The following is a 26,181-nucleotide window of genomic DNA, read 5'->3' on the forward strand; positions in this document are numbered from 1 at the left end:
CTCTCTGTTTTCATCTTATTTTATTTTTCCTTCCCTTCCCCTGTGTTCATCTGTTTTGTTTCTTAAATTCCACATATGAATGAGATCATATGGTTATTGTCTTTCTCTGACTGATTTATTTCGCTTAGCACAGTTACCCTCTAGTTCCATCCACATCGCTGCAAATGGCAAGATTCCATTCTCCTGGATGGCTGAGTAAGCAGGGGAGAAATTCTACTCTCCCACATGGATGTGACCGTCCTTAGCTGTCTCCCCCTCACCAATAGTTGAGCTTGTCCCTTGGTAAGCAACAGCTCACCCTTGACACCCCTCCTCCCTGGTTTCTGACCATGTGGTTGCCCCAGATGGAGAGACAAGAGATAAGGTATGAAGGTGAATTTTTCAAGGTGGGTCACTCACAGGTCTCTAGTCTGGGGAAGGATCTCCAAAGACCACCCTGTCCGGGTGATCCTCTGTGATTCTCTGTGATCCTGTCATGACAATTCAAGTCCCATAAGGAAGGGAAGAGAGCATCCCCCAGTAGCCATGCTCACAGAACATGCACCCGCCCCTATGCATTCACTCACTCCAGAACTCTTACCTTTCCACTCAAAAAAGTATGCACCTCACAGGATGGTTTGGTTTTTGTTTTGTTTTGTTTTGTTTTGTTTTGACTTTTTATTCTAAGTATAAAGGGCATTCAGAAAAGTACACAAGTCACAAGCTCAATAGGGTTTCACTAAATGGATACCCTGAGATCATCAGTCACCAGATCTATAACAGAGTAACCCCCACAACCCCTAGGCCTGGCTGCCCCACCTCCTCCCAACCCTGAGCCCCCCAGCCACTGTCCTGACTTCCAACTCCACACATCAGTTTGCCTCATGGGGTTTCCTTTGAAGAAGCTGGATTCCAGAGATGCACAGAAAGGATTTTATTTTCAATCAACAATATCTGGGAGGTGGAAGGGCTTGTCGAACCTGATCTGGGTGTTGTATTTTATTCCCAACCCTCAAGATTCCTAACTCCTTAACGCCACATAAACTGTGAGGAATTTTAGGGAAAAAGTAATCTTAGTGAGCAACCCAGCAGTGGGCAGGGGGCCAAGCAGGGAGGAAAGGAGAACGAGATACGAGGAAGGCATTATGAAGAGATAGGGGCCTTGAGAGAAAAGTGTTCCAACCACTCCCACCAGCTTTCAGCCCATCTTTGCTTTCTCCAATTGTTTTCTCTGTTTCTAGAGACACTGTTTTCAGCAAAGCCACACCCCCACCTCTTTGCTTGAAACAAGCGTTGAAAACAGAATTGTAACATGAGCCACATATGCAATTTTTTAACGATGTATTTATTTATTATTAGAGAGAGAGGGAGAGAGAGAGCACATGCAAGCCAGGGGAGGGGCCGAAGGAGAGAGAGAGAGAATTTCCAGCAGACTCCCCCACTGAGCATGGAGCCTGACGAGGGGGCCAGATCCCAACACCCTGAGATCGTGACCTGAACCAAAATCAAGAGTGGGATGCTCAACTGACTGAGCCACTCAAGCACCCCCTCAATTTGTTATGGTGGTAAGATACACATCACATAAAATTTATCATTAGTGACGTTCAGGACAGTCATAATATTATGCAACCACTACCACTGTCTACCCAGAACGTGTTTATTACCCCAAAGGGATATTTGTACCCACTCAGCAACCACTCTCCTTTCTCAAAACGATGTTTGGATGCCACCAAGTAGGCGATGATGCCTTAACTCTGTGTGTGTTGTACAGGCCCAAGGGCCTCTCTGTCCTTGTCAAGGGGAATGCTAACCTTCTTTCCTTCATACAGCATCTACATATGTAATTTTAAATTTTCTAGTAGCAGGATGCCTGGCTGACTCTGTCAGTAGAGCATTCAACTCTTGATCTCAAGGTTGTGAGTTCAAGCCCCACATTGGGTGCAGAGATGACTTAAGGAAATATAAATAAATAAATAAAATAAATAAATAAATAAATAAATAAATAAATAAATAAATAAAGTTTTTAGTAGCCTCATTAAAAAGAAACAGATGAAGGCCATCTGGTGGCTCAGTGGTTGAGTATCTGCCTTTGGCTCAGGTCATGATCCCAGGGTCCTGGGATCGAGTCCCACATCAGGCTCCTTGCAGGGAGCCTGCTTATCCCTCTACCTATGTCTCTGCCTCTCTCTGGGTGTCTCTTATGAATAAATAGAATCTTAAACAAAAAGGAAACAGATTGGGGCGGCCCCGGTAGTGCAGCAGTTTAGCGCCACCTGCAACCCAGGGTGTGATCCTGGAGACCAGGGATCGAGTCCCACATCAGGCTCCCTGCATGGAGCCTGCTTCTCCTTCTGCCTGTGTCTTTGCCTCTCTCTGTGTCTCTCATGAATAAATAAATAAAATATTTTTAAAAAAGAAACAGATGAAATTAATTCTAATAATTTACTTGACCTTATTTATCCAAACTGTTATCATTTCAACACATAGTCTTTATAAAAATGATTGCAGAAATACCCTACACTCTTTCATTTTTACCAAGTCTTTGACATCTTGTATGTATCTTACACATACAGCATATCTCAATTTGGACTGGGCACATGTCAGTGACCCCAAATGGCTACCATCTTGGACAGTGTAGCTCTAAATAATTTGTAGAATGCCATTAAATATCATAACTCATCTTTGTAAAAGGTGATTATTAAATACACAAATGTTCTGAAGCTGTAGTTTTATTTTTCGTATAAATGTATTATCTTAATTATAAAAGAACAATATTATTTGGAAACTCTAGAAAGAAAAACTGCCCATCAGTGCCAACCCAAGAAACACTGTCATCACTTTCTAACCCTCCCTATGTTGACTTCTTGGTGGCTTTTTCCTCGTGATTGTGTACACCGTTCAGAGGCATTACCACTGGGTTGGGGTGCGAAATGAAAGCCAACCTGACCACTGTCCACAGGCGAACGTGGAGCTTTCCACAGGATCATGATTATCTGTCATTACTCAGGGCTGGCTGACAACCTTCCAGTTGCTCTAACAAAGCTAGAGACAACAGAGGCCTAACCTAGAAACTTGGACTTGAATTTCAAAATTCCTCCCAACCTCCAGATTTCTATGGCTTTCTCTCTCCCACACGTTTGAACCTAAGTTTGAAAACATGACCTGGGTAATGAGGAGGTTGGTGAACTAGTTTGTGTCTAAGAGCCCTTCCAACCCAAACATTCCAGGGTACTCAGATGCCATTCATCTTCTCCGCCCGACAGGCACACATGGACACACACACACATACACACACAGAGCCTGGGTCACCAATTCGACCCCAGAAAATAGCCTGCAAAGAAGTAAGAACACCTCTACTCAACCTCCCTAACTCACTGTGAAAACGGAGATCTAAACAGAAGCACTATTAGATGGCATCTGTGCTCAGAAAGAAGAAAACCTAGCAGAAGCCAATCTCAAGATCCAAGAATGTAAAAACATTTTTTTAAGATTCCCAGAAGCTTCATGCCATAATGCCCTAAGTTAGGAAAAAAATGTGCTATTTCATATGTTTATAACAACATCTGATTTAATATTATACAGTTTTGCTTAGTCACAAACCAGAACAAATACTTTCAGATTTATTACATCCTTCTATTCAGAGACTTAAGTAATCATAGTTAATAATGCAGCCATTCCACAGCCCAAGGAAAAAGCTTTATAATTTGGGGGGGGGGGGACCAAAGATTCCTGAGAGGCAGGTTATTTTCAAGAAGGATTTAAGGTTTCAGAGCTCTCAATGAAGCTTGAAATTCATCTTTTCCAGTTCACGTGGAGTTTCCTCTGAAGCTTGGCTGGGAGGTAGAAAGAGAGAAAAACCAGTAGGCTCACAGCATCTCCCTGTGCCCTTAGAGAATGTAGCAATTACTCATCAGCATTCCTAATCCTCACCTTGTCTTCAAATATTTTTTTAAACCATACCATCGGCTCCCATACTCTTTACACTGTTAATGCTGTATTTGGGGCCTCCTCCTTATTTGTTGATTCATTGAAAGGCACTAATTGATTAAAAAAAAAGAAGCAAATATTCTTACAAAACATACTTTCTCGTTTACTCCCCCATGCATCCATGTACACACAGGCAATACTGAAGCCCCAAGCATTGCCCCTTCCTGGTAAATTAATTCAGGATGAGTTAATGATGTAGCAGTTAACTCGGTTGCTTGGAGGCTCAGGCTGTAGGTTTGGTGTCTTCCAAGATCCTCTCTCTTTCAGGGCCACTGCATCCAGAAGGGGGTCCTAGGGTACCCTGAGGGCTAGAAGGGCCTCTGTGTGTTTGCATCAGTGTAAACCATCATCCAAGTCTGTGTCACCATTAAGGAGCACACCCACATTAAAGTGGGGTGAGGATTGTGAGAACTTGGTCTACAGAAAACAGATAAGAGTTTAGAACAGTTGGGTCTTTATAAAAATGTGAATCCCTAGCCCCACTGCGGACCCCAATCGGCCTCTCTGGGTGTCAGCTACAAGAATATCAACTTTAATCAAGGTTCCCACGTGAGTTACATACACACTAGAGCTTATGGACACTGATCCTAAAGGTCCCTTCATGAAGTCATAAAGCAGATGTTTCAAAACAAGATTCTGGGATTAAGCCAGTGTCCAGTTGCAGATACCACCCTTCTTTGCAAGTATTCTTGCTAACAGATTCTTTAGGAGCACATTATTTGAAGCCAGAAGCCTTGGGTTCTAATTCTAGCCCTTCACCTACAACACAGGCAAGTTAGTTCATCTCTTCCAAGTTCACTGACAGGACTTAGGCAATTAGATACGTGTGACTATGACACCAAAGCAGCTTACCAAAAGCTTTCACATCCATCCAACCTCCCTGGGTTGCCAGAAGATCAAAGAGTGAACGCGGGCAACAGTGTTCTGCAGACTTCATGACATGCTACAAATGTGAAGGCATAATGAGAATGTGGATGTGGTTTTAGATCAAAGACAAATCCTCTTGTTTTAGATCAAAATATCTATTTTATTACTGATAAAAGTTAGCTTGGAGGATGTGGTTTAGAAATATAGAAGCAATGGAATTTCTCAGGCTGAATCCCAGCATTTGAGTTTCTCCACACAACCTCAGGCAGTACTCGATAGACCCACAGGCTTCTCCCAACCAGGGCTGGGTCCCAACCAAGCTCATCTCCCAGCTCAAAGAGGCCCAGGACACTGTTCTTCGAAAATGAGCAGAGCCCAAGAAGAAAGGTGGAGGAGGAGGGGCAGAGCTCAACTACTGCTCCCAAATTTGCCACTCGGGTCCCTCCTGAGTAGGACAGTGTGAAGAAAAAGAGAGGGGCCAAGACAAATTAACATCCTTCATTCCCGTACCTTAGGGTTATGTGCCATTTTAATACTGAAGCAGTTTATTGCTGGGAAGTTACTATCTCTGCCCCAAAATTCCTCAATTGTTTTTGTTCTTGGGACCCCATCGTGTTTACCCATTGTGCCTGTGGTCAACCGGAAGTGGGACAGTATCTTCAGCACGCCCCCAACACCAGCCACAGCTCCCCTCCAGATCCTCCTGGGCAGGCAGTATGGATTTTTGCCCTCTAAGTTCCTGAGCTAGGTCAGTATAGTACATTATGTTCTTCAAGGCTTCTCTGTAGTCAAGACAAAGCATGTAGTTTCTTCTATTTTTCCATCTCAATCTATTTCCAGCCTCATCAGCCAATATAACCTATTAGAAATTAGGCAGTGATGGGGCGCCTGGGTGGCTCAGTGGTGGAATGTCTGCTTCTGGCTCAGGTCGTTTTCCCAGGGTCCTGGGATCAAGTTCCACATCAGGCTCCCCACAGGGAGCCTGCTTCTCCCTCTGCCTGTGTCTCTGCCTCTCTCTCTGGGTCTCTCATGAATAAATAAATGACATCTTAAAAAGAAAGAAAGAAATTAGGCAGTGATACCCAATGGTATTATAAAGGCACCCCAACAATAAAACACCAGCAGCCAGATGATCTACATTAGAACTTAATTCCTCTCAAAATATCAAATTATCAGGGACTCCAAAGCTCAAAATGAAATCCCCTTACATGTTAACGTCCAGGGGCGCTGGGGTGGCTCAGTCAGTTGAGCACCCGACTTGATTTCGGCTCAGGTCATGATCTCAGCCAGGGTCATCAGATTGAGCCCTGCATCGGGCTTTGTGCTCAGGGGAGTCTGCTTGAGATTCTTTCTCTCCCTCTGCCCCTCTCCCCACTTGCAAGCTCTCTCTCTAAAACAAATAAATAAAATCTTTAAAAAACCCAAAGAAGTTAAGGTCCAAAAAAGTTAAAACAAAAAAAAAATGGAAGTCCAAAGTTAAATTATCTCACCTTCACTCAAAGTTTAAAGTCAGTACATTTCGCTTTCTTATTCTCTTAGTCTCAGCAAGAGTTCTTGATGTTCTGGATGGGGGTGGGGTTCTCTCAGTGATTACAGGCAGGCTATTTCCAGAAAAGGGGCCTTGGAGATTGGATTAAATCAACTTCAAGTCTCTGATGTGCCCCACTTTTTTATCTTTTTTTATTGCTATTTTTTAATTGTGGCAAAATACACATCACTTCGAATTTACTCTCTTAGCCACTTTGAAGTGTATAGGTCAGTGATATTAAATACATTCACACCGCTGTGCAATCATCACGACCATCCATCTCCAGAACTCTTTAAATCCTACAAAACTGGGCAGCCGGGTGGCGCAGCGGTTTAGCGCCGCCTGCAGCCCAGGGCGTGATCCTGGAGACCCTGGATCGAGTCCCACGTTGGGTTCTCTGCATGGAGCCTGCTTCTCCCTCTGCCTGTGTCTCTGCCTCTCTCTCTCTCTCTGCATCTCTATGAATAAATAAATAAAATCTTTAAAAAAATAAAAAAATAAATCCTACAAAACTGAAACTGTGTCCCCGGTAAAGAGTAACACTCCCATTCCTCCTCCCCGGGGTCCCAGAAGCCATCTTTCTACTGTCTGCTTCTAAGTCTGTCTGACTATAGTCAGGGAGGTATCTCTTATGATTGGAATCATACAGTATTTGTCCCTTTGTGACTGACTTATTTCACTTAGCATCATGTCTTCAATGCAGCGGCATGGGCCAAAATCTCCTTCCTTTTTAAGGCTGAATAACATTCCATTCTGTACATCTGTTACCTCTTGCTTATTCCACTCATCTATCGTCAGACACTTGGGTTGCTTCCCCCTGTTGGCCATCGTGAAGAGTGCTGCTATGAACCTGGGTGTATGTGCCTCACTCTCTAAATGGATCAAAATGTTTAAAACACACAGGAGATTATCAAAAGAACTATCTCCACACCCTCAAATTTAGAAAATAATTCAATCCCCATACCCAGAGAGGCTATCGAGGCAAAATCATGATTCCAAAGCCCAACATGTGGTGCTACCAAAAGCCATAACAGATTCAGAATGGAAAAATTCTTCTTAGAAGATGCTTCTAAGGGAAGAAGCACAAATGGTTTTATTTGAAGCATTCACCCGTCATTGCCAGGTGATCACAATCCAGAGTTTAATTATGGCACCGTGTTTACCATATTTAGGGGAGACCACCTCACCCTGCAGTCTGCTCTCCCACAGAGCAGCAGTTGAGGCATTGCTGCCTTCAGCACATTGTCATGGTTCAAAATAAGAACACGGCTAAAAGGGATTCTAAACAAGGATTTATTTTCTGCCTGAGAAGCTTAAAATGTGGACACCAACAGCAACGGCCAATGCTTGTGAGCACGGTGTAATGGAGAGGAAGACAAAGGTTCACCCGGTCCTCCAGTCCATGCCCAGAACACCATCTGCCAGCATATAGATTGCAAAATGTCAGCCACACATCTGTTGAAAAGGGGCTCCTCCTACAGGAAGCGAGCTGGTGGGGCAGGGGGCACTAATATAATTAAAACTTCAAGGCACCGTGTAATACAGGAAAATGTGGTTGAGCAACACATTGCTAAGTCTTCAAATCTTTATTTTGTTTCTTTTCAGAAGCACTGAGAGCATCATGAAAAGAATACAGCTTTAAGAACTAAGCTTCACCCCACCAAGCATTAACGGAGGCCAGAAACTATGTGAACAATCTTACTTGACATCCCCAAGACGTTTATATCTGTCCAAGGAAAAACCAGAGGGGGAAGCATGTTAACTTTCTCAGCCTTTTGATAGCACATATACAAGATCTCTTAGCCCCACAAAAAGCTCCAACTATTCTCTAGAACTTCAAATGCCTTAAAATATAGACTTGCATTTATCTTGGCCACATTAACGAGATCTGTTTGACCAATACATTTATATTTATGATGACTAAGGGCAGATTATGGTTGTTAAAATTTGTCCTTGGGACATGAAAACACTCCTCTGTCATTAATACATTTTGTAATATAAACTATGATGTCAGGTCAACGTAAAGGGTAAAAACGTTCCTAAAGTATGCACACATCATTTTTTAAAGCAATTGAGTCTAATGGAATAACAAAGGTCATCATAACAAACCATTACAGCCTTGGTCTTGGCAACTCTGGCCACAGAAGAATCTCCAAGAAACGATCATCATTCCTCCAATGTTATGGCATCCAGACGACAGGAATGGCTTGCAAATGAGTCATACAGGCTCAGATCCTCAGTAGCTATGTGAGCGCTGGACGATCAATTATTCATGTGTTTACAAAGAGCTTTCCCGGTTGATGTTAACCAGAGCTGCTTGCAGAGAAGAGCTCTCCAGCTGTCCTCGGCCATCCTGGGCCTCCAACTAACAAGCCGCTTTAATTGCTGGGCAAGTCATCTGGAAGGTGCCCCTCCCCTAGGCCAAGTAAACCCCATCCCTTTGAAACTTCATCAGGTGTAAAAATATTAATCAGAAATAATTATGACAAGACTTTATTTACAATACTCCCAGCAAATCCCAAAGAGAGACAGAGAGAGAGAGAGAGAAGTGAGCCTTAACTTCCATCCCACAAGGTACTACCAGAACCGGAGTCTGGAATACCGGTCGGGAATTGGGAGAAGGCATAGAGCAGGAAATGAAGGGAAAGAGTCAGGGGCCGTGGGTTTCATGAGGGAGGTAGGAGGAAAAGCAGTCTAGAATGCTCTGTGGGGGTAGGGGAACATGACCAAGGACCACCAAGGGTGAATAGATTAGGTTGGTCAATAGCCAACATTAGTGAACTTGACCTACCCATCCAAATCAGCCTTGGAAGAAGCTAGATGAGAAGATACTTCTCAGCCCCTTTGGTTACTACAGCCTGTCCAGGAAGACTAATAATGTGATTAGGGCAACTCTTCTTTCTGAGCTAGGCCAAAGAGGACAGGACCAGATGGCCGGTCCCCTATCAGCTTTGTTTTGAGGGAGGACAGGATCACCGTCAAAGCTGCTGCCTGGGCCCCTTCCTCTGCATAGAGTACAGTCAAAGCAGACAAAGGGATACCTCAGGTACACTTCTATTATCCCAATTCCAAGAGCATTTGTTGAATCCTTCGACCAGATTCTTCCTCTTGCTTGAAATTGGGCAACTTCAGACACTATCTTAACTCACTTGTCCATTTCTAAGAAAGTGGTAGAAGCAAACACTGTTCTTGCAAATGTAAGATCGTGGGATAAAGTGAGTATATTTGTATGGGCAGGGGCAATAGGATCCCTGGGGTCGTCCTGCTGAATGTAGTGGGGAGCAATTCTAGTTGACACGTCACAAGGGAAAGGAAAAGCTAACAGATGGGAAGATAGTGCCCCTCCCTGGTGCGTAAAGCATCCTGGAGAACTAGTGTGGTGCTGTTGTGAGGCCAAGGCTAGAGTCTGTGTCCACCCCCTCAACCCTGATCCACCACCCTATCCACCCATGAATGCAAGTTTGGAAAATGAGTCACAGGAAAGGAATGCATCTCCCCAAGGCCCATGAGAGGAGAGCTGGTCTAAGACGCTCTCGTCACACCTCCTTTTTTAGCCTTTTAAGCCTCAGTCCAGGGACCAGGGATAAGACAAGAGGAAGCATCTCGAGAGGTCTCCTTCATGTGGTTGGGGGCTCTTTTAACTTCTTCAGCCTTCTCATGGGGGCACCACTCCTGCTCATCGTGACTCCTTGCCCCTGGCTGGTGCTCCCTCTAGAGATCTGGGGGTCAGAACACGTTTCTCAGGAGGCCATCAGATATGAGTTTGGGGAAGGACAGTGTTAAACAGAACTCTTCAGTGCAGGTCCCAAGCCTCCAGTGAGTTGCTAGGCCTTTGAAGAAATCCTAAAGAGAGGCCTGAAGGACTACCCAGAGTTATTGGTCCATGGATCTTTTTAAGGCAAAGTTCCAGAATTTCATGGACAAACAAAACCTAGGGAAGTGTAGTGTTAGGGTAGAGCACCAACTCCCTGGTTAGACCTACAAGCGAAGCCTGGTGTGAGAGGCGCTCCAGCCATTTGAGTGACTCTTGACCACCTGCTCTCCACCATCAAGGACCACTACAATCTGTGACACTATCGGAATTCTGGGGACACATGCCAGGAGCTCCGGCCTGCCATCACTGTCGGTGACAGCCTCACAGATAGTTTCCCAAAGTCACAAGCTGACCTGGCCTCCACACACTCTTACCAAATTGGCAGCCCCCAACAAGCACACCTCCTCACCTTGCCCCCACAGCTCTAAGGGCAGAAAGACAGGAGGATCTCTCATTGCCACACAACTGCCGGATTTCCGTCGGGCCTAATCTGATTCTTTTCTGCCCTTGTGTGTAGAAGTCGTTACTCTGTCTCCTGGTTGTGAAGCTCCAACTTTCTCTGTGGAAAAGCCATGGAAGTGAGCCTTGGAGCAGTCTGCCTGGCAGAGCCTTTCTCACAGTTTTCTTTTCAGGATCTCCAGCTCCTGGTTGGTAACTCTCTGCTGTGATTACAGCACAAAGTTGCCACCCAGAATGAAACACAACACCCATCAAGAGTGGATATTTTGGCTTGACCTCGAATGTCCATCACCCACAAGCTGTAAGACCTTTCTGAGAGTCTGAGACCGTCTATATTCCCGATCCTATATTTCAAGTGGAATTGTGTCCAAATGTTCAATATCCAAAATAAACGAACGAGACATCAGCCCGGCCTTTGGCATGAACCAACTCATTAAATATAAAATAAACACAAGTAAATGGCTTTTAAATCTCGCTGACGGAAAGCTTGGCAACTGCTCTGAGATTCTAGAGGTCATTGGAACTTCTCTGTCCAGACAGGAATCTTCCTCACATTCTGAGGGGCAGAAGGGGACTCTCGACAAATGATGGTGTCCGGGGAACCCCCTCCGCATGACAATGACAGGGTCTGCAGGAAGTATGGCCTTTGACACCGAATGGGTCACCGGGGAAGTCAATGTTACTATTCACAAAGGGTTAGAAATTTGGGTCCAAGGCATTCAGCTGGCCACTGATTACAAATCTCTGGGAACAGCCACCAAACCAACCTTGGGTTTCTCACTGGTGCCTAACCACTGGCCACCCTCAGAGTCAATATTCACACAGTTTCTTAAATCCTGTGTGCATCCTGTCATGGGTTCCCAAAGTCCCATTAGAAACGTGACTCGCTGAACTCTTATTTTTGCTTCAAGTCATCTGTAGTTTCAGCATTAAGTGGATTTATCAGGGAAGGTGATGGGCCAGATCACCCGATTAATCGTTTTCATTCTCCGCTTCACACCATGTGTGCGGAAAACATACTGCGATCATCCGCCAACCAGAAAACATATACGTGTGCACCTGTTAACTTCTAACGTTACCTCAGAGCTCAGCTAGATTCCAATGATTACTATCCTCTTTTATAAACCCGATGTGGAAAATGCACGGCTTTTGGTAAAAAGCATGTTCACTTGACAGCCCGTCAAAGATGGGTGTTCGCCTGGGGAAGCCGTGTGTGAGCAGGTCCATTTGTAAGAGCCCGGGCCCTGGTCAGGCAGCAGAATTATTGCCCGTTCACATCAGTCAGCCTCAGAGTCTGATTTCTGTGCCAAGAAGTTAGTAAGATCTGAAACTAGTCAAAGTAGCTTCCATTTACTTACAGTTTGGGAACATTTTTTCATGATTTGGTCAGCTTCCTAAGAACAAAATGCCAAATGGCTCATCAGATCTTAGAGTTAAATCATTGGATCAGTAGAAAGATTCGATACTGGTTTTTAATGAACTAGAACATGCTTTCCTTTTCTCCTTTGAAAGGTTTTCGGTGGTTTATTTCAGATCACAAAATCACATTGCTTCTCATCCATGGACTCTAAGAACCTTCTCACCCCCAATGTGAAGAGGCGTACCCAGTCATGAGTTGACGGGCCCAGCAAGGATCCTGGAGGGCTTTGTGACAGCACAGCCACCCTTCTGAGAGATTTTAGGAAATAAAATACCTATAACTGAGAAGCAAAGAGCACCTGGAGGGGATACCCCTCACTTCTATAAAAAAAAAAAAAAAAATTCAGGAATGGAATATTAAAACCCCTCGACAGTATTTTTTTCAATCTTTTCCACAGCATGGGCTGAGCTATCAGTCAACACCACTAGGTGGCATGCTCTCCAGTTGGCTTCTTTTTGCTCCTCTGCCAAGGGGGCGCCATCATTTCCCTGGGGGATATTAAAGGGCACCTCAGACAACATGGAACTAGCAGTCTTCCCCTCGCTAGGGCTACTGCCCACTGTCTTATGTTGGAAAATTTTTGGAAAACCAAGATGTATCTGATATTTTGTCTCAAGGTGAGGAAGTTTGTGTCTTGCTTTTCACACGTTCCATATCAGGGTCTGACAGCAACGCTGCTCTCATGAGTTGACTTTCTACCCTAACCTGTCTGCCATTCTCCAACCCAGAAACACCGTGTGCTACGAAGAATCCATCAAATCCTCAGGGACATTGTCTGAGATGCAAGAGGGCCAGATCTTAGCCGTGATCTATGCAAAAGTAACATCTCAAGCGTTTCCTGAAGGTCAGGCTTCTCAAAAGCTAGTCTAGGGCCCAAGGAGAAGAGCGATGTGACACTCTAGGCCTTATTTGGGGAGCTAGTTCATTCCCATCGCATTCTTCCAGAACATTCTTCTCTCTTGCCCACTTTTCCCCTTGCTCTTCTCTTCTCTTTCCCTACAGAGTGGTATTGAGATGAGGGAGGTTAGCCCTCTGGATGGCTAAATGGAAAAGAAGGAAAATGAATCCCACAGTCGTAGTTACACAAGGGATTTTTAGAATTTTGTCTTGTCACTTAAATGACTTACTGAAGTCCTCTTAAGTTATCAAGACTGTATTTCTTCACCTTGTGCAAAGACACTGAGGAACACTGAGGCACAAGGACATCCGAAAGACCAAAAACCTGAAGTCACAGACCTAAGGAAAGTGCTGAGGTGTCAGTTCCAGAACTGTGCTTCCAGTGTTGGTGTTTTTGAGGACACTTTTTTAAAGGTATCTGATCTTCCAGGACATGATTCCCATCATTGGCCCAGTAGGTACACAGGGTCTGCCACTTTGATTGCCCCTGGGTTTTCCAGAACAAAATATTGCCCAAAGAGTGGTGACTTTCCATACAGCTTCTGCTCAGAAGGGTCACACAGACGATAACTGCAAGAGTAGGAAGATCACGATGAGTCACAACAGAAGCAAGAGCTCCAACAGCATATGATTCCTTCTCAGCTCAAGTAAATGTCCAACCCCCCAACCCAACAGGGCCGCCCGCCAGGTGGTCCCACTCCAGACAGCGTCATTCCCACCAGAGTCTAACAGAACAACGCCCCCTGGAGTTGTGCGGTGAGCAGTCAGCCCAGGGCACAAACTACCGAAGTGCACCTGATGGCCACACCCCCACATCTTTCCCCCATGGAACATTCCCTTTTTCAGCATGAAGCAATGAGGGACTTGAAATGTTTAGACACACTTTACCACCTTCCTTTTCCCTGGCATCTCTCCTCCTGGCTCTTCCATGTTGGTCACCAGAGCCACCATCCTACCAGTCCCTCAGGCTTGGAACCCTGGAAGCATCTAGTACACCCCTCAGTCTCCACCGCTTGTCCATAGTTGCCAAGTCCTCAGGTCCTTCCTGCACCGTATCACTGAATTCGCTCGCTGTTTCTCCCACGGCCACAACCTTGCTTCCAGCACACTCAGACCATTGTCACAACTTCTTGTCCTCTTCACCGGCCTCCTTTCCCCATTCTCCACTCCCCGACTTTTAATTCATTGTTGGTACTACGCCACATTACTTCCTCAGGTTTGCTCTGGTCTTCTCAGGCTTGGGCTCAGGAACTGTCAATGGTTCCCCAGTGCCCAAAAAAGAACATTCCAGCTCTTCAGCGGGGTGTGCAAGCCTCTCTACCTGGCCCAGCAGCTTTTTCCAACCTGTCACCCTCTGCCCCTCCCTTGCACCTGCAGAGCTCTCCCCTAGATTCCTCAATGTCCTCTTGTCTTGCTTCGCATATTACAGACTCCAAGAGGCCTGTGGGATGCCTCCCTTCCACTCCCCCACGTGTTAAAATCCTACCTTCCCTTCAAGGCCTGACTCACATCCCACAATCTGTAGGAGGGAAGCTTGAGACCTCCCTGCCTGCTCCCGGAACGCTCACATGCCTCAGCCTACAGTCAGGGCACCTGTCTGTCCGTCTGCAAGACAGAGGGTCCCTGGAGAGCAGCAGTTGTGACAAACTTATCCTGCTCACACCCAGCGCTGGGGCCCATGGTCACCAGTGACCCAGAATCACTTGTGGAATGGATAGCTGTGCGGGTGAGTAAAAGCCCCATGAGAACCAGCATGAGGGGGCCTGGGTGGCTCAGTGGTGGAGCATCTGCCTCCAGGGTCCTGGGATCGGGTCCCGCATCAGGCTCCCCACAGGGAGCCTGCTTCTCCTTCTGCCTATGTCTCTGCCTCTGTGTGTGTGTGTCTCATGGATAATGAAATAAAATAAAATCTTTAAATAATTAATTAATTAACTAAAAAAAAAGAACAGCTCTGTCCAACAGACAACACCAGCGGCCCCAGGAAGAGTGCACAGGGGCAGGTGTGTGGGAATGTCGTGGCGAGATTCTCCCGATGTCCCCTCCACCTGGGAAAAGTCTTCCTTCAGTTTCTCACCGAGGTTAGCTCCAATTTTACATCATATTTATATTTAAAACATATCTATAGTAAGTATTGAGTTCATTCTACAGTGCTTTAAAAAGGGGGGGAAGGGGGAATCCCTGGGTGGCTCAGCAGTTTAGCTCCTGCCTTTGGCCCAGGGCGCGATCCTGGAGTCCTGGGATCAAGTCCCGCATCGGGCTCCCGGCATGGAGCCTGCTTCTCCCTCTGCCTGTGTCTCTGCCTCTCTCTCTCTCTCTATGTCTATCCTAAATAAATAAATAAATAAATAAATAAATAAATAAATCTTTAAAAAATAAAAAAGGGGGAAAAAAAAGTCTTTGTGGTGACCTGGGCCTTATTTTGTTCTTCAAATCAGAAATGGGGGATAAAAAAATAATAATAATAAATAAAAAATAAAAAAAAGAAAAAGAAATGGGGGATAAGCAACCAGAACAGGAGAGGATCAAATCCAGAGGCTCCTTCCCGGACTCTGGGCTCCCTGCCAGACTGCAGGTGCCCTGAGCGGCCTGCTCACAGCGGCGGGCCTGCAGCCTGGTACGCTGCCTGGCATGCTGTGGCCCCTCCAGAAAGGTCGACTGAACGAACAAAGGGGCAATCCAGTGGATGAAAGGCGTGAGCTGCTGCTCCGGGCTGCCCTGCCTCACCCCCAGGACTCCCCGGCTCAGCACTCAGGTCCTCACAATGACCTTGGACCCTGGGAACCCAGGCGCCTGCCCTCACCTGCCTCTCTGGTCACTGTGCAATACCAGTGACATTTTAGGATCTGGGTCCATCAGAGAGTGGTCTCTTCAGGATGGGGCCAGATGGGCTACTTTTATGGCTTGGGATTTCTCCTTTCTGCCAAGTTCTACAGCCTGGGTCCTCGGTTCTGATTATCTCGGGTGGAGGGGGGCAGGTACTGAAAGTGGGACTTTGGTGCCTCTTCTCACACGGGAATCTCCTAATCCTTACAACAGATGCAGGTGACAACGTGAGTTACCTCCCTTTGCAGGTGAGTCTCGGAGGAGTAACCAGCGTGCCCCAGAGCACAGATCTATGGGGTCAGGCCAGGTCTGGCCACCCTACCCGCAGTCACCATGCTTCCTACCCAGGATGCGATGGATCCCTGGTCACCTATATGCCTTCTGGGTCCATGCACAAACTTGAGAAAAATTGGGCAGTTCAGTATTATTCATTCTTGAGGCACCTGGGTGGGCTGAGTCAGTTGAGCGTCTGCCTTTGGCTGGGATCATGATCCTAGGGTGCTGAGATCCAGTCCTGCACCAGGCTCCCTGCTCCGCAGAGAGCCTGCTTCTCCCTCTCCCTTTGCCTGCCATTCCCCCTGCTTGTGCGCTCTCTCTCTCTCTCTCTCTCTGTTAATTAAATTTTAAAAATCGTAAAAAAATTTATATTATTAATTCTTGTACACAGGGTTTGGCTACTCATAGGTTTCACCTGCCTGTTCCCATCAGCCACTCACATAGACACTCACTCCCCTACCAGGTAACTTGGAGGGGAGGGCCCCTCCCAGCCCAGCCCAGCCCAGCCCAGGAAACAGCACAAAGTGAGGCAAGAAAAGTTGGTTTGTAGGAGTGCAGGCTGGGTCACCTGGTCTGCAGGTGGCAGTCCATTTCTCCGCCTAGGAATGGAAAGGGACAACTTTCCATTCCCCACCTCCCTCCCCAGGCCTCCCCCACCTGCAGCTCCCCCTAACACCAGGGCAGGACCATGGGGAGCCCCTGTAAGGGAGGTCGGCGGCGGCCCCTTGTGGGGCTGAGCGGTACTGCGAGCGGCCTGGGACCACAGGCACACCTAGCTTTTTGTTCAAACGCCCTGCACACACGCTGTTTATCTTACCCAGATCCTCTATGATTTTCTTTCTTTTCTCATTTTTTTTAAGATTTTATTTATTCATTTGACACAGAAATTTGAGTGCGAGTGAGGGACAAGGGCAGAAGGAGAAGGTCAAGCAGACTCCCCAATGAACAGGGAACCCGAAGTGAGGCTGGATCTCAGGACCCCAGGATCATGACCGGAGCCCAAGGCGGACGCTTAACCCACTGAGCTCAACCACTGAGGCACCCAGGTGCTCCTGATTTTTTTCAAATATATATTTTTTGGTTGGGATTAATAAATTACAAACTCATTTAAAAGCTCCTTTCTTGGGGGCAACTGAGTGGCTCAGGGGTTTGGTGCCTGCCTTTGGCCCAGGGTGAGATCCTGGAGTCCCAGGATCAAGTCCCACGTTCGGGCTCCCTGCGTGGAGCCTGCTTCTCCCTCTGCCTGTCTGCCTCTCTCTCTCTCTCTCTCTTTCTCTCTCTATGTCTATCATAAATAAATAAAAATAAATCTTTAAAAAAAAAAAAAGCTCTTTTCTTGGGGGCAACTGAGTGGCTCAGGGGTTGAGCGTCTGCCTTTGGCTCAGGTTGGGATCCCAGGGTCCTGAGATCAAGTCTTGTCAGGTTCCCCACAGGGAGCCTGCTTCTCCCTCTGCCTGTGTCTCTGCCTCTGTGTGTGTCTCATGAATAAATAAATCAAATCTTTTTAAAAATAAAAATAGGGCAGCCCGGGTGGCTCAGCGGTTTGGTACTGCCTTCAGCCCAGGGCCTGATCCTGGAGTCCCAGGATCGAGTCCCAAGTCGGGCTCCCTGCATGGAGCCTGCTTCTCCCTCTGCCTATGTCTCTGCCTCTGTGTGTGTGTGTCTCATGAATAAATAAATAAAATATTTTAAAAATAGAAATAAAAAAATAAAAGCTCCTTTCTTGGGGTACCTGGAAGCCTCAGTCAGTTAAGCATCTGCCTTTGGCTCAAGTCATGATCTCAGAGTCCTGGGCTTGAGCCCTGTGTTGGGCTCCCTGCTCAGCGGGGAGTCTGCTTCTCCCTCTCCCTCTGCGCTCTCCCTATTCGTGTTCTTTCTCTCACGCAATGTCAAATAAACAAATAAATCTTTAAAAAAAAAAAAGCCAAAATCCTTTCTTAATGCATTTTGTTTTCCAATGAATAGGAAACACATGACTACTCTAATGAACGGAGGTCCAAGCCACTTCGTTTAACTTAAACAAAGGTCTCCAAACTGAAAGGGTGGCGTGTGAGTGCAAACACCACTACCTGTAAAGTCCTGTGCACCGTGAGGGCTCCTCATTATTTTCTCTGCCTGGTCTGCTTGGTTACTAGCCAATGCCCAGGGCATGATTACAAACAGGGTGTCTGGTTCACCGCTGGGTCCCCACCCTAGGGAACAGGTCATTTCTGAGGCCTCACAACCTATTATCCCTATGGCCAGGTTAAGAATGATGCAGCACTTGAAGGTAGCTCAGGGGAGGGGAGCCCTAGAGGCTGAGCAGATCTGAGCTGGGTTTTATTTAATGCAGCTTCAGAGGGCAGAGAGAAGCGTGTCCAGGCTTCTCCTTCTCCCAGAAGGCGTCAAGTTCATAGACTATCAACAACCAGCACCCACATGGCCATTGTGTACAACATTTTACCATCTATTTTCTTTTCTTTTCTTTTTTAATTTTTATGTATTTATGATAGTCACAGAGAGAGAGAGAGAGAGAGGCAGAGACATAGGCAGAGGGAGAAGCAGGTTCCATGCACCGGGAGGCCGACGTGGGACTCAATCCCGGGTCTCCAGGATCGCACCCTGGGCCAAAGGTAGGTGCTAAAACCGCTGCGCCACCCAGGGATCCCTATTTTCTTTTTTTTTTTTTTTAAGATTTCATTTATTTATTCATGAGAGACACAGAGAAAGGTAGAGACACAGGCAGAGGGGGAAGCAGGCTCCCTGTGGGGAACCTGATGTGGGATTCCATCCCACAGGGGTCAGGACCGAAGCCAAAGGCAGATGCTCAACCACTGAGCCATCCAGGCAGCCCTCATCTATTTTCTAAAATCATATTTCCTGCCTTATTCTGATCAACCAAGAGAGGTATTATTAGTCTAATTTTTATTAGTCTAGTTTTTACCAATAAAGAAACTGAAGCATAAGAAGCTAAGTGACTTGCCAAGGTCACCCAATCAGCTGGTGACAGAGCCAGATGGAGCTGGGGGTGGGGGCTGTCTGTCTCTTCCCACAGTATTACCGCTATATCTTTCTGTCTTTAGCTCAACACAGCCTCACACAAGTGGCAAATGTCCTTACTGTCCAAGTATTCACATGTCCAACAAAACTTTTGCATCTACTAAGCAAACATGCTTTCCCCTTTCTATTAGGAGCCAGACATCACAGAAGCAGCAATGAAAGACTCCCACCAGTTCTTAAGCCAGAGGGATCAATGTGGAAGTCACTCTCCCTTAAGGAAGAAAAGAGTAGGGACACCTGGGTGGCTCAATGGTTGAGTGTCTGCCTTTGGCTCAGGTCGTGATCCTGGGGTCCTGGGATCGAGTCCTGCATCGGGCTCCTGGCAGGGAACATGCTTCTCCCTCTGCTTGTGTCTCTGTCTCTCTCATGAATAAATAAATAAAATCTTCAAGGAAAGAAAGAGAAGAAAGAGAAAGAAAGAAAGAAAGAAAGAAAGAAGAAAGAAAGAAAGAAAGAAAGAAAGAAAGAAAGAAAGAAAGAAAGAAAGAAAGAAAGAATAGAGTAGAGGGTGCCTGGGTGGCTCAGTCGGTTGAGGGTCCAACTCTTGGTTTTGGCTCAGGTCACGATCTCAGGATCCTGGGATTGAGCCCCGTGTCGGGCTCCACACTCAGCGCAGAGTCTGCTTGGGACTCTCTCTCCCTGCCCCTCTGTTGTCCCTCCTCCCTTTTCTAAAATAAAATAAATAAATGAAATCAGAAAGAAAGAAAGAGAAAAGAGAACAGAAAAGAGTAATTCCATCTTCATATTCCCCACTAGCCAGCAGGCCTCACACGTGCCACCCACTGGGAGGATTTTGTAGACCAAGTGTCCCCTGAGCCTCCGTCCGGCGGATGCTCAGTGGAGCCAGACGCATTTCTTTTCCCCTCGTTGCTTTGCTATCCTGCCCTCTGCGAGGGGGCCGCAGGCTTCACTAGGTCAGGCTGGCAGAGGTCTCCCTGCCTAGAAGCTGCATTCACAGCCCCTGGGCACCTGAGGACACAGGAAAATGCAGACTGGCTCCGAGCAACCTGCCCGAGAGCGGGGAAGGTCTTCTGGCCACCACAGTTTGCTTCACTTCCCATGACTTATGTCAGGGGGCTGGGCCTCTCTCGGCCACCTGTCCCTGAGAGTGCGGAGATTACTGCCTCTCGGCCATCTCCATCCCCGGAGCAGACAGGACAGGACACCTGGGCCAGCTGCTGCGTCTCCTGGGGTGTCAGGAGCTGGTGGGGGTGACCACTGGCCAGGAGAGGGCCTGCAGAAGATCAGGGGAGCTGCGCTGCGCCCCCCGCCTGCTGGCCCTCACTCTGCACTGGGGTCAGTCGTCCCCGTCCCACAAACACGGCTTCACAGGGAGGCGAGCCCTAAAGAGTCAGAGGAGAATGGAAACACAAAGGCTTTCAGGAAGCTATTCCTGGCGGCAGAGGCACTTCCTGAATCCAGAGGGAAGGGACCGCAGGCACCGAGTAGCATCACCCTTCGGTGCTGGTCAGTCCCCAAAAGCACCCAGCTGGTCTGCACACAGAATCACCCAGATCTGTCCTACCCGCCTCGTTTCAGAGGGACGAACACCCCCGCCTGCTGAGGAGCTCAAGAGTGGGCAGCAGAGCCCGGGTTCCTGACTCCCCTAGGCCTCCTCCCGCCTCTGTGGCCCCAGGAAGGAGCAAGACCAGATTCCACTTCGTCCTGACGCTCAAAGAGTGAGAGCATTTGGAGCAACAGCCAGCGGGGCCTCGCTGCTTCTCAAAGCCCCACTCCCCTGACTGCTGTTCCAACACACGCCGCAGTATGAGGCCTCCCAGACACGCAGACGAGCCGAGCGTTGTAGCAAACGTCCACTTACCAACCGCCTGGACCCTACACCTAACACTTGACTGTATTTCCTTTATCCTACCTTTATCTAGCCATCAATAATCATTTTCTAGTGTTTTTTGTTTTTGTTTTTAAAGATTTTTTTATTTATTCATCACACACACACACACACACACACACACACACACACAGAGGCAGAGACACAGGCAGAGGGAGAAGCAAGCTCCATGCAGGGACCCTGACATGGGACTCGATCCCGGCTCTCCAGGATCATGCCCTAGGCTGAAGGCAGCACTAAACCACTGAGCCGCCTGGGCTGCCCTCAAGTGTTTTCAAATAAGTGACAGACATCAGGGGGCTTCACCTCTGAACAGCTCAGCTGGCATGTCAGGCAGGCCCTAGGCTTAAAATCTGCTTTACTCGGGACGCCACTCGGGTGGCCCAGCAGTTGGTAGCATCATAATATATATAATTCGCCAAAATACCTAAGCAATGCATTTCTTAAATTGGTCCATTTGAATCGTGAATTCTAAACGAGAAATAAAATTATTTGTGCAGCCAGGTATTCTCACAAGCACGGCAGCCAGGGACCTCGCCCAAGTTACCCCGTCACTAGGACCCCCTGCAGCTCCCAGACTGTGTGTCCCTGGTGTTTTCACTGCAGAGATCAAGCGGCCCAGACTCACCTCTTCAGGGTCTCCAGCGGCTCCTTCCTGCTCATGACGCCAGTGTCTGGGTCCACCGTGGTTAAAATGCACCTGGACGCACACACACAGAGCATCATACGAGGGACAACGCCGACTGACCCTGCCCCCCACCCCGCCAGGTGGAAGCTCCTTACCGAGAACAAGCCATTACTCTTTTCAGTATCACGTCCCCAATAAGAATCTCATCCCATGAATCCTGGGGGACAAAGTACAAAATTCACATGAGCGCTTCCAAGCCCTGGGGCTGACACACACACCTGGGTAGGGACTCCACGGGAGGTGCCCCCCAACAAAGCCACTTAGGCCAAAGATGGCAGTTGAGGACATGGACCCTGAGAAGCCAACACACCTTCTGGTCCCCTCACTGCCTGTGACATGTCAGCTCATCCTCCCAAAGGGCAGTGCTCCCTCTGCTCTCACTGGCCAAACTTCCCCTGAGGGATGCCAGTGGAGTCGGGTGGGGGGTGGGAATGGAAGGGTCAGGCTGATAGGGGGTGTGGATGACAGAGAGAGAGTCGGTGTGTGGAGGGGGATCAGTCTACACTGTGCATGCCTCGGGGGGATTTAGATCCCAATGCCCTCCTCTCTGCATCCCCACTGGCCTGGGAACAAAGTGCTCCAGCCCAGGGGGCTCCTCGGGCATTTGCCCACAGCCTGGGTCACTGGTGCCTACTTTTCGGGACAAATCAAATCGATGACTTGCCCTCAGGGGAAATAGTAAAAGCTAATGATCATGATGTTTTCTGAAGTTTCAGACATTCTGAGAGAAAGCCCTGTTGTAGGTTTACCTGCACAAGCAAGAATGGATCTGGAGGTTTAGGGGAACAGAGCCTCAGGTTGCTCTGGTCAGGGCAGGTTTTACAGAAAAGATAGGATTTGAATGGAACCTTCCAGAACAGAGACTTTGGAAGGCACAAAAGAAGGGTGAGAAGACTCGGAATAATTAGAAGGAAGACACTCAGGAGACAAAGGACGTCTGATCATACTCTTGAACTTCTTACCCCGGGAGAGAAGTGCCAGCTGCCTGAGGGCTTAAGACAAAAATTCTTGAATTTTTTTTTTTTAATTCTTGAATTAAAACCAACCCACCCACTCCTTTGTTGGTCACAAGCCAGAGACCTGCAGACTCAGAATTTTAACTCTGAGAGGATGTATCATTCTTGCTATAAGTTGCAGTGTTTAATCATAAAATGGGTCTCGGGACGCCTGGGTGGTTCAGTGGTTGAGCATCTGCCTTTCAGGTCATGATCCCAGGGTCCTGGGATCGAGTCCCACATCAGGCTCCCCACAGGGAGCCTGCTTCTCCCTCTGCCTGTGTTTCTGCCTCTCTCTGTGTCTCTCTTGAGTAAGTAAAGAAAATTTTTACGAGTAAATTTTAAAATGAAATAAAATAATAAATTAATAATAAAGAATAGAATAGAATTTTAAAATAAAATATAAAATAAAATAAAATAAATAAAAAAATGGAAGGAGAGATAAAGAGCTTCCAAGACAGGCAGGAACTGAAAGAGTATGTAACCTAAAATAGGTCTCTTAACTGCAGGTGTCACAATGGTCCAAAGAGCTGGTCACCTGGATTAGGGCAGCCCCAGCCCATTTTGCCCACCAGGGGGCACTACGGTCATGAAAAACAAAAGAAGAGAAATGTGGGTTCCGGTTAAGAAATTAACTTATTATTAATTAAAGAAGTATTTCCAGAGCCCCTTTTATGGACACTAGAAACTGCTGGGGATTGAGTCAAGATAAATAAAGTAAATAAGGTAAATAAAGTTAAAAAAAAAAAAAAACATTCCACCATAGGAAAGCCAGAGATGTGATGGGGTCTGGGGCCGGAGCACGAGCAGACCCGTGGTGGCCCTCACGTCCCCTCCAGTCTGGGTCAGGAACACCCCCGGGCCACCTAACACCCTGTGCTCACCGCCCTCCCGGCCTGCCTCGCTGGCCTGCTCACCACCTGACCACCCAGGACTGTGATCTCCGCAGAAGCAACCGTGCTGCCCACGCGTCTATCCAGAGGCCACAGGCCGCAGGGGGACCAACTCACAGTGCACAAGTGACACGCTAGTACAACATGCGCTCTGCCAGTGTTGTAGGACATCCGACTGAAAATGTGAAATGTTCCCAGTTAGGGGGTGCTCAGAGTTGGAAACGAGGGCTTCTAGGACAAGATGCAGTGCAAACCAGTCTAAATCGGAGGTCCTACTCTGGGTTGGTCCTTCCCACTCAATGTCATCTATTTATGACCATCTTGGAACTTCGCGGTAGGAAACATGACCCAGGGCACAAGGATCGCCAGGGAAGGAAATTTAAAGTCGGTCACAGGGGCACCTGAGTGGCTCAGCGGTTGCAAGTCCGCCTTCGGCTCAGGGTCCTGGGATCGAGTCCCACATCAGGCTCCTTGTGGAACCTGCTTCTCCCTCTGCCTGTGTCTCTGCCTCTCTCGGTGTCTTTCATAAATAAATAAATAAAATCTTAAAAAAAAAAAAAAGCCAGTCACATTTGGGGGAATGCCTGAGCCAGGCCCCTGGTCACCCTGACTGTAGGGCAGAAACCATCCCCCACTGCTCTATGACACTTTCTATGTCCAAGAGCTTCTCCACACATTATCGGCCTTGATTCTTACAGCTGCCATCGGGGAGGAGCCAGCTGAAATCATCTGCATGTTCTAACAGCAAGGAGCAGAGGCCTCAAGGGGTGCAAGGTCTTGTCCACAGTCACACTGCCCCTAATAGAAGCAGACGGACTCAAATCCGGGTGCCCCATCCTCACGCATGCCCCTTCCAATGCTCTGAGTTCCTTTGGTCCCTGGTTCAGTCTGGGTTCAAGACCCAGCTCCTCCACTTCCTGCCACGGGGTAGCCTGGGGCAAGCCAGGTCACCTCCCCAGGCCTCTCCTTTCCCCCTCCTAAAACAGGAATGGTGACTTTCACCTCCTGGAGCTACAAAGCATACCGTGAGCACTAAAGGGAAACCTTCCAGACCCCTTTCTCCCCACCTCCTGCCCCCCCACAAGGAAACCCCTCTGGAGAAACAGCTTCTCTGGCCACAACTGTCCAAGACCAACTTCGGTGTGATGGCCAAAGGCAACCAACACTGATTTTCCCCTCTCATGTGAGTTGGGCCGAACCGTGTTGGACGTGAGTGAGAGCAGACGAGCTCTGGAACACGGAGAGACAGCCCAGTGCAGGCTCTGGGCGCAGCTCACGCTGGGAGCTGACCTGCCGTCTCTGGAAGATACCCTAGGCTTCGGGGTGGTTCACGTAAAACGTCAGAGGTGATGTGGGGATACTGTGTTGCCCTCCACTGGCTGACATGGCTACCTTAAGCTACCTTAGCCAAACGGATCCTTTAACAAACCTATAAGGTAATCCTAGGCAGAAAGGGTCACCCCATTCTCCAGGCAGGTAAGGGAGCCTTGGAGGGATGCATAGAGTCCTACGGAGGCCAGCCAGGGAGCTGAAGGTAGGCCTCAGGGCCTCGGGTTTGACGGTGGGCTTCAAACTCCTAGACCGCTTCTTTCAGCACACCTGCTGCCCCTCACAGCCAGTCTGAAGGGCGGGATCCATTCCCCCCCTCCCCACCGAGCATAAGGGAGGCGAGCTCAGTCAGGGGGATTCAGTTCCTCCACTTTCCACCTACCTGCGCTGCGTGCACCACCAGAACTCTGGAATTCCCATCTGAGAGCCCGTGCCTTGGTCGGATACCCACAGCTGGGTGGTCATCACTCACCAAACCCCAGGCCACCAACCTCTGCCTTCACGGTTGACAAGGGAAAGAACCAAATGGAATATCCAAGGACGGTGACAAAGGAAAACCTGCTGCCAGCATCACGTGGCATAGTGGAAGCCCTTGGCACCGAGCCCAAGTGTGCAGACATCTGAGGCCAGGTCGAAGGTGGCACTGGGAAAATTTTAGGGCCGTGCCATCTGGCGTGGGGACTCCACTCCTACCCCTCAGCAGCCAAACTGTACATGCCCGTCATCTCCTGGGACCATCAATTGAATAGGAAGGCCAACTTCAGCAAGACGTGCGCACACCCTGCCTTTGATCCATGGCCCACAAGCATCATGTCTTTTATGCGACACAAATTTAGCTCAAAAACCACTCTACTGGGAACCGTCCTGAGAAGTCTCAGACCCAGAGCTTCCCCCTGACACCAGCACTGTCATTTTGATTGGTGCCTCCGTAAGGAAGTCTGCACTGATTAGATGCTCAAGAAATCAAAACTCTAAATTGTCTAGCATACAACCAGTAATTAATGAATCCTTCAGAAAAATCTAATGCACATCAGAGACTCGTATCCCTTAAAAAAAAATACTAAACCCAGGGTGCACAGGTGGCTCAGTCTGTTAAGCATGTACCTTCAGCTCAGATCATGATCCCACGGTCCTGGGATCGAGCCCCACGTTGGGCTCCCTGCTCAGCGGGTAATCTGCTTCTCCTTTCCCGCTGCCCACCCCCCACTTGTGCACTCTCTCACTCTCCCTTTGATTAAATAAATAAAATCTTTCATTAAAAAAAATGTTAAGGGGCAGCCCGGGTGGCTCAGCGGTTTAGCACCACGTTTAGCCCAGGGCCTGATCCTGGAGACCTGG

At 47.9% G+C, this 26,181-nt stretch overlaps 1 protein-coding gene and 1 non-coding gene across 3 annotated transcripts in view; both read right to left on the bottom strand.

Annotated features, from left to right (window-relative positions):
* Nucleotides 1-1,686: 1,686 nt before the first annotated feature.
* LOC121472424 lies at nt 1,687-1,811 on the bottom strand. Its single transcript, XR_005982902.1, has one exon. It is a non-coding gene; the product is annotated as a U6atac minor spliceosomal RNA (small nuclear RNA).
* A 5,825-nt stretch (nt 1,812-7,636) lies between these two features.
* MTARC1 (mitochondrial amidoxime reducing component 1) overlaps nt 7,637-26,181 on the bottom strand; it is a 33,946-nt gene continuing 15,401 nt past the window's right edge. The window contains exons 5-7 of one of the 2 annotated variants that reach the window (XM_041773801.1): nt 21,722-21,783; nt 21,567-21,638; nt 7,637-13,521 (exon numbers count right to left, since the gene is read on the bottom strand). In XM_041773801.1, coding sequence (XP_041629735.1) covers nt 13,395-13,521; nt 21,567-21,638; nt 21,722-21,783 — 261 coding nt within the window. In that variant the 3' untranslated portion in view covers nt 7,637-13,394. Of the gene's footprint in view, nt 13,522-19,793; nt 20,433-21,566; nt 21,639-21,721; nt 21,784-26,181 lie in introns of those variants that run through there. The other variant, XM_041773802.1, reaches the window with a different exon arrangement.

Source organism: Vulpes lagopus, chromosome 11 (assembly GCF_018345385.1).
Source record: "Vulpes lagopus strain Blue_001 chromosome 11, ASM1834538v1, whole genome shotgun sequence".
Taxonomy (NCBI): Eukaryota; Metazoa; Chordata; class Mammalia; order Carnivora; family Canidae; genus Vulpes; species Vulpes lagopus.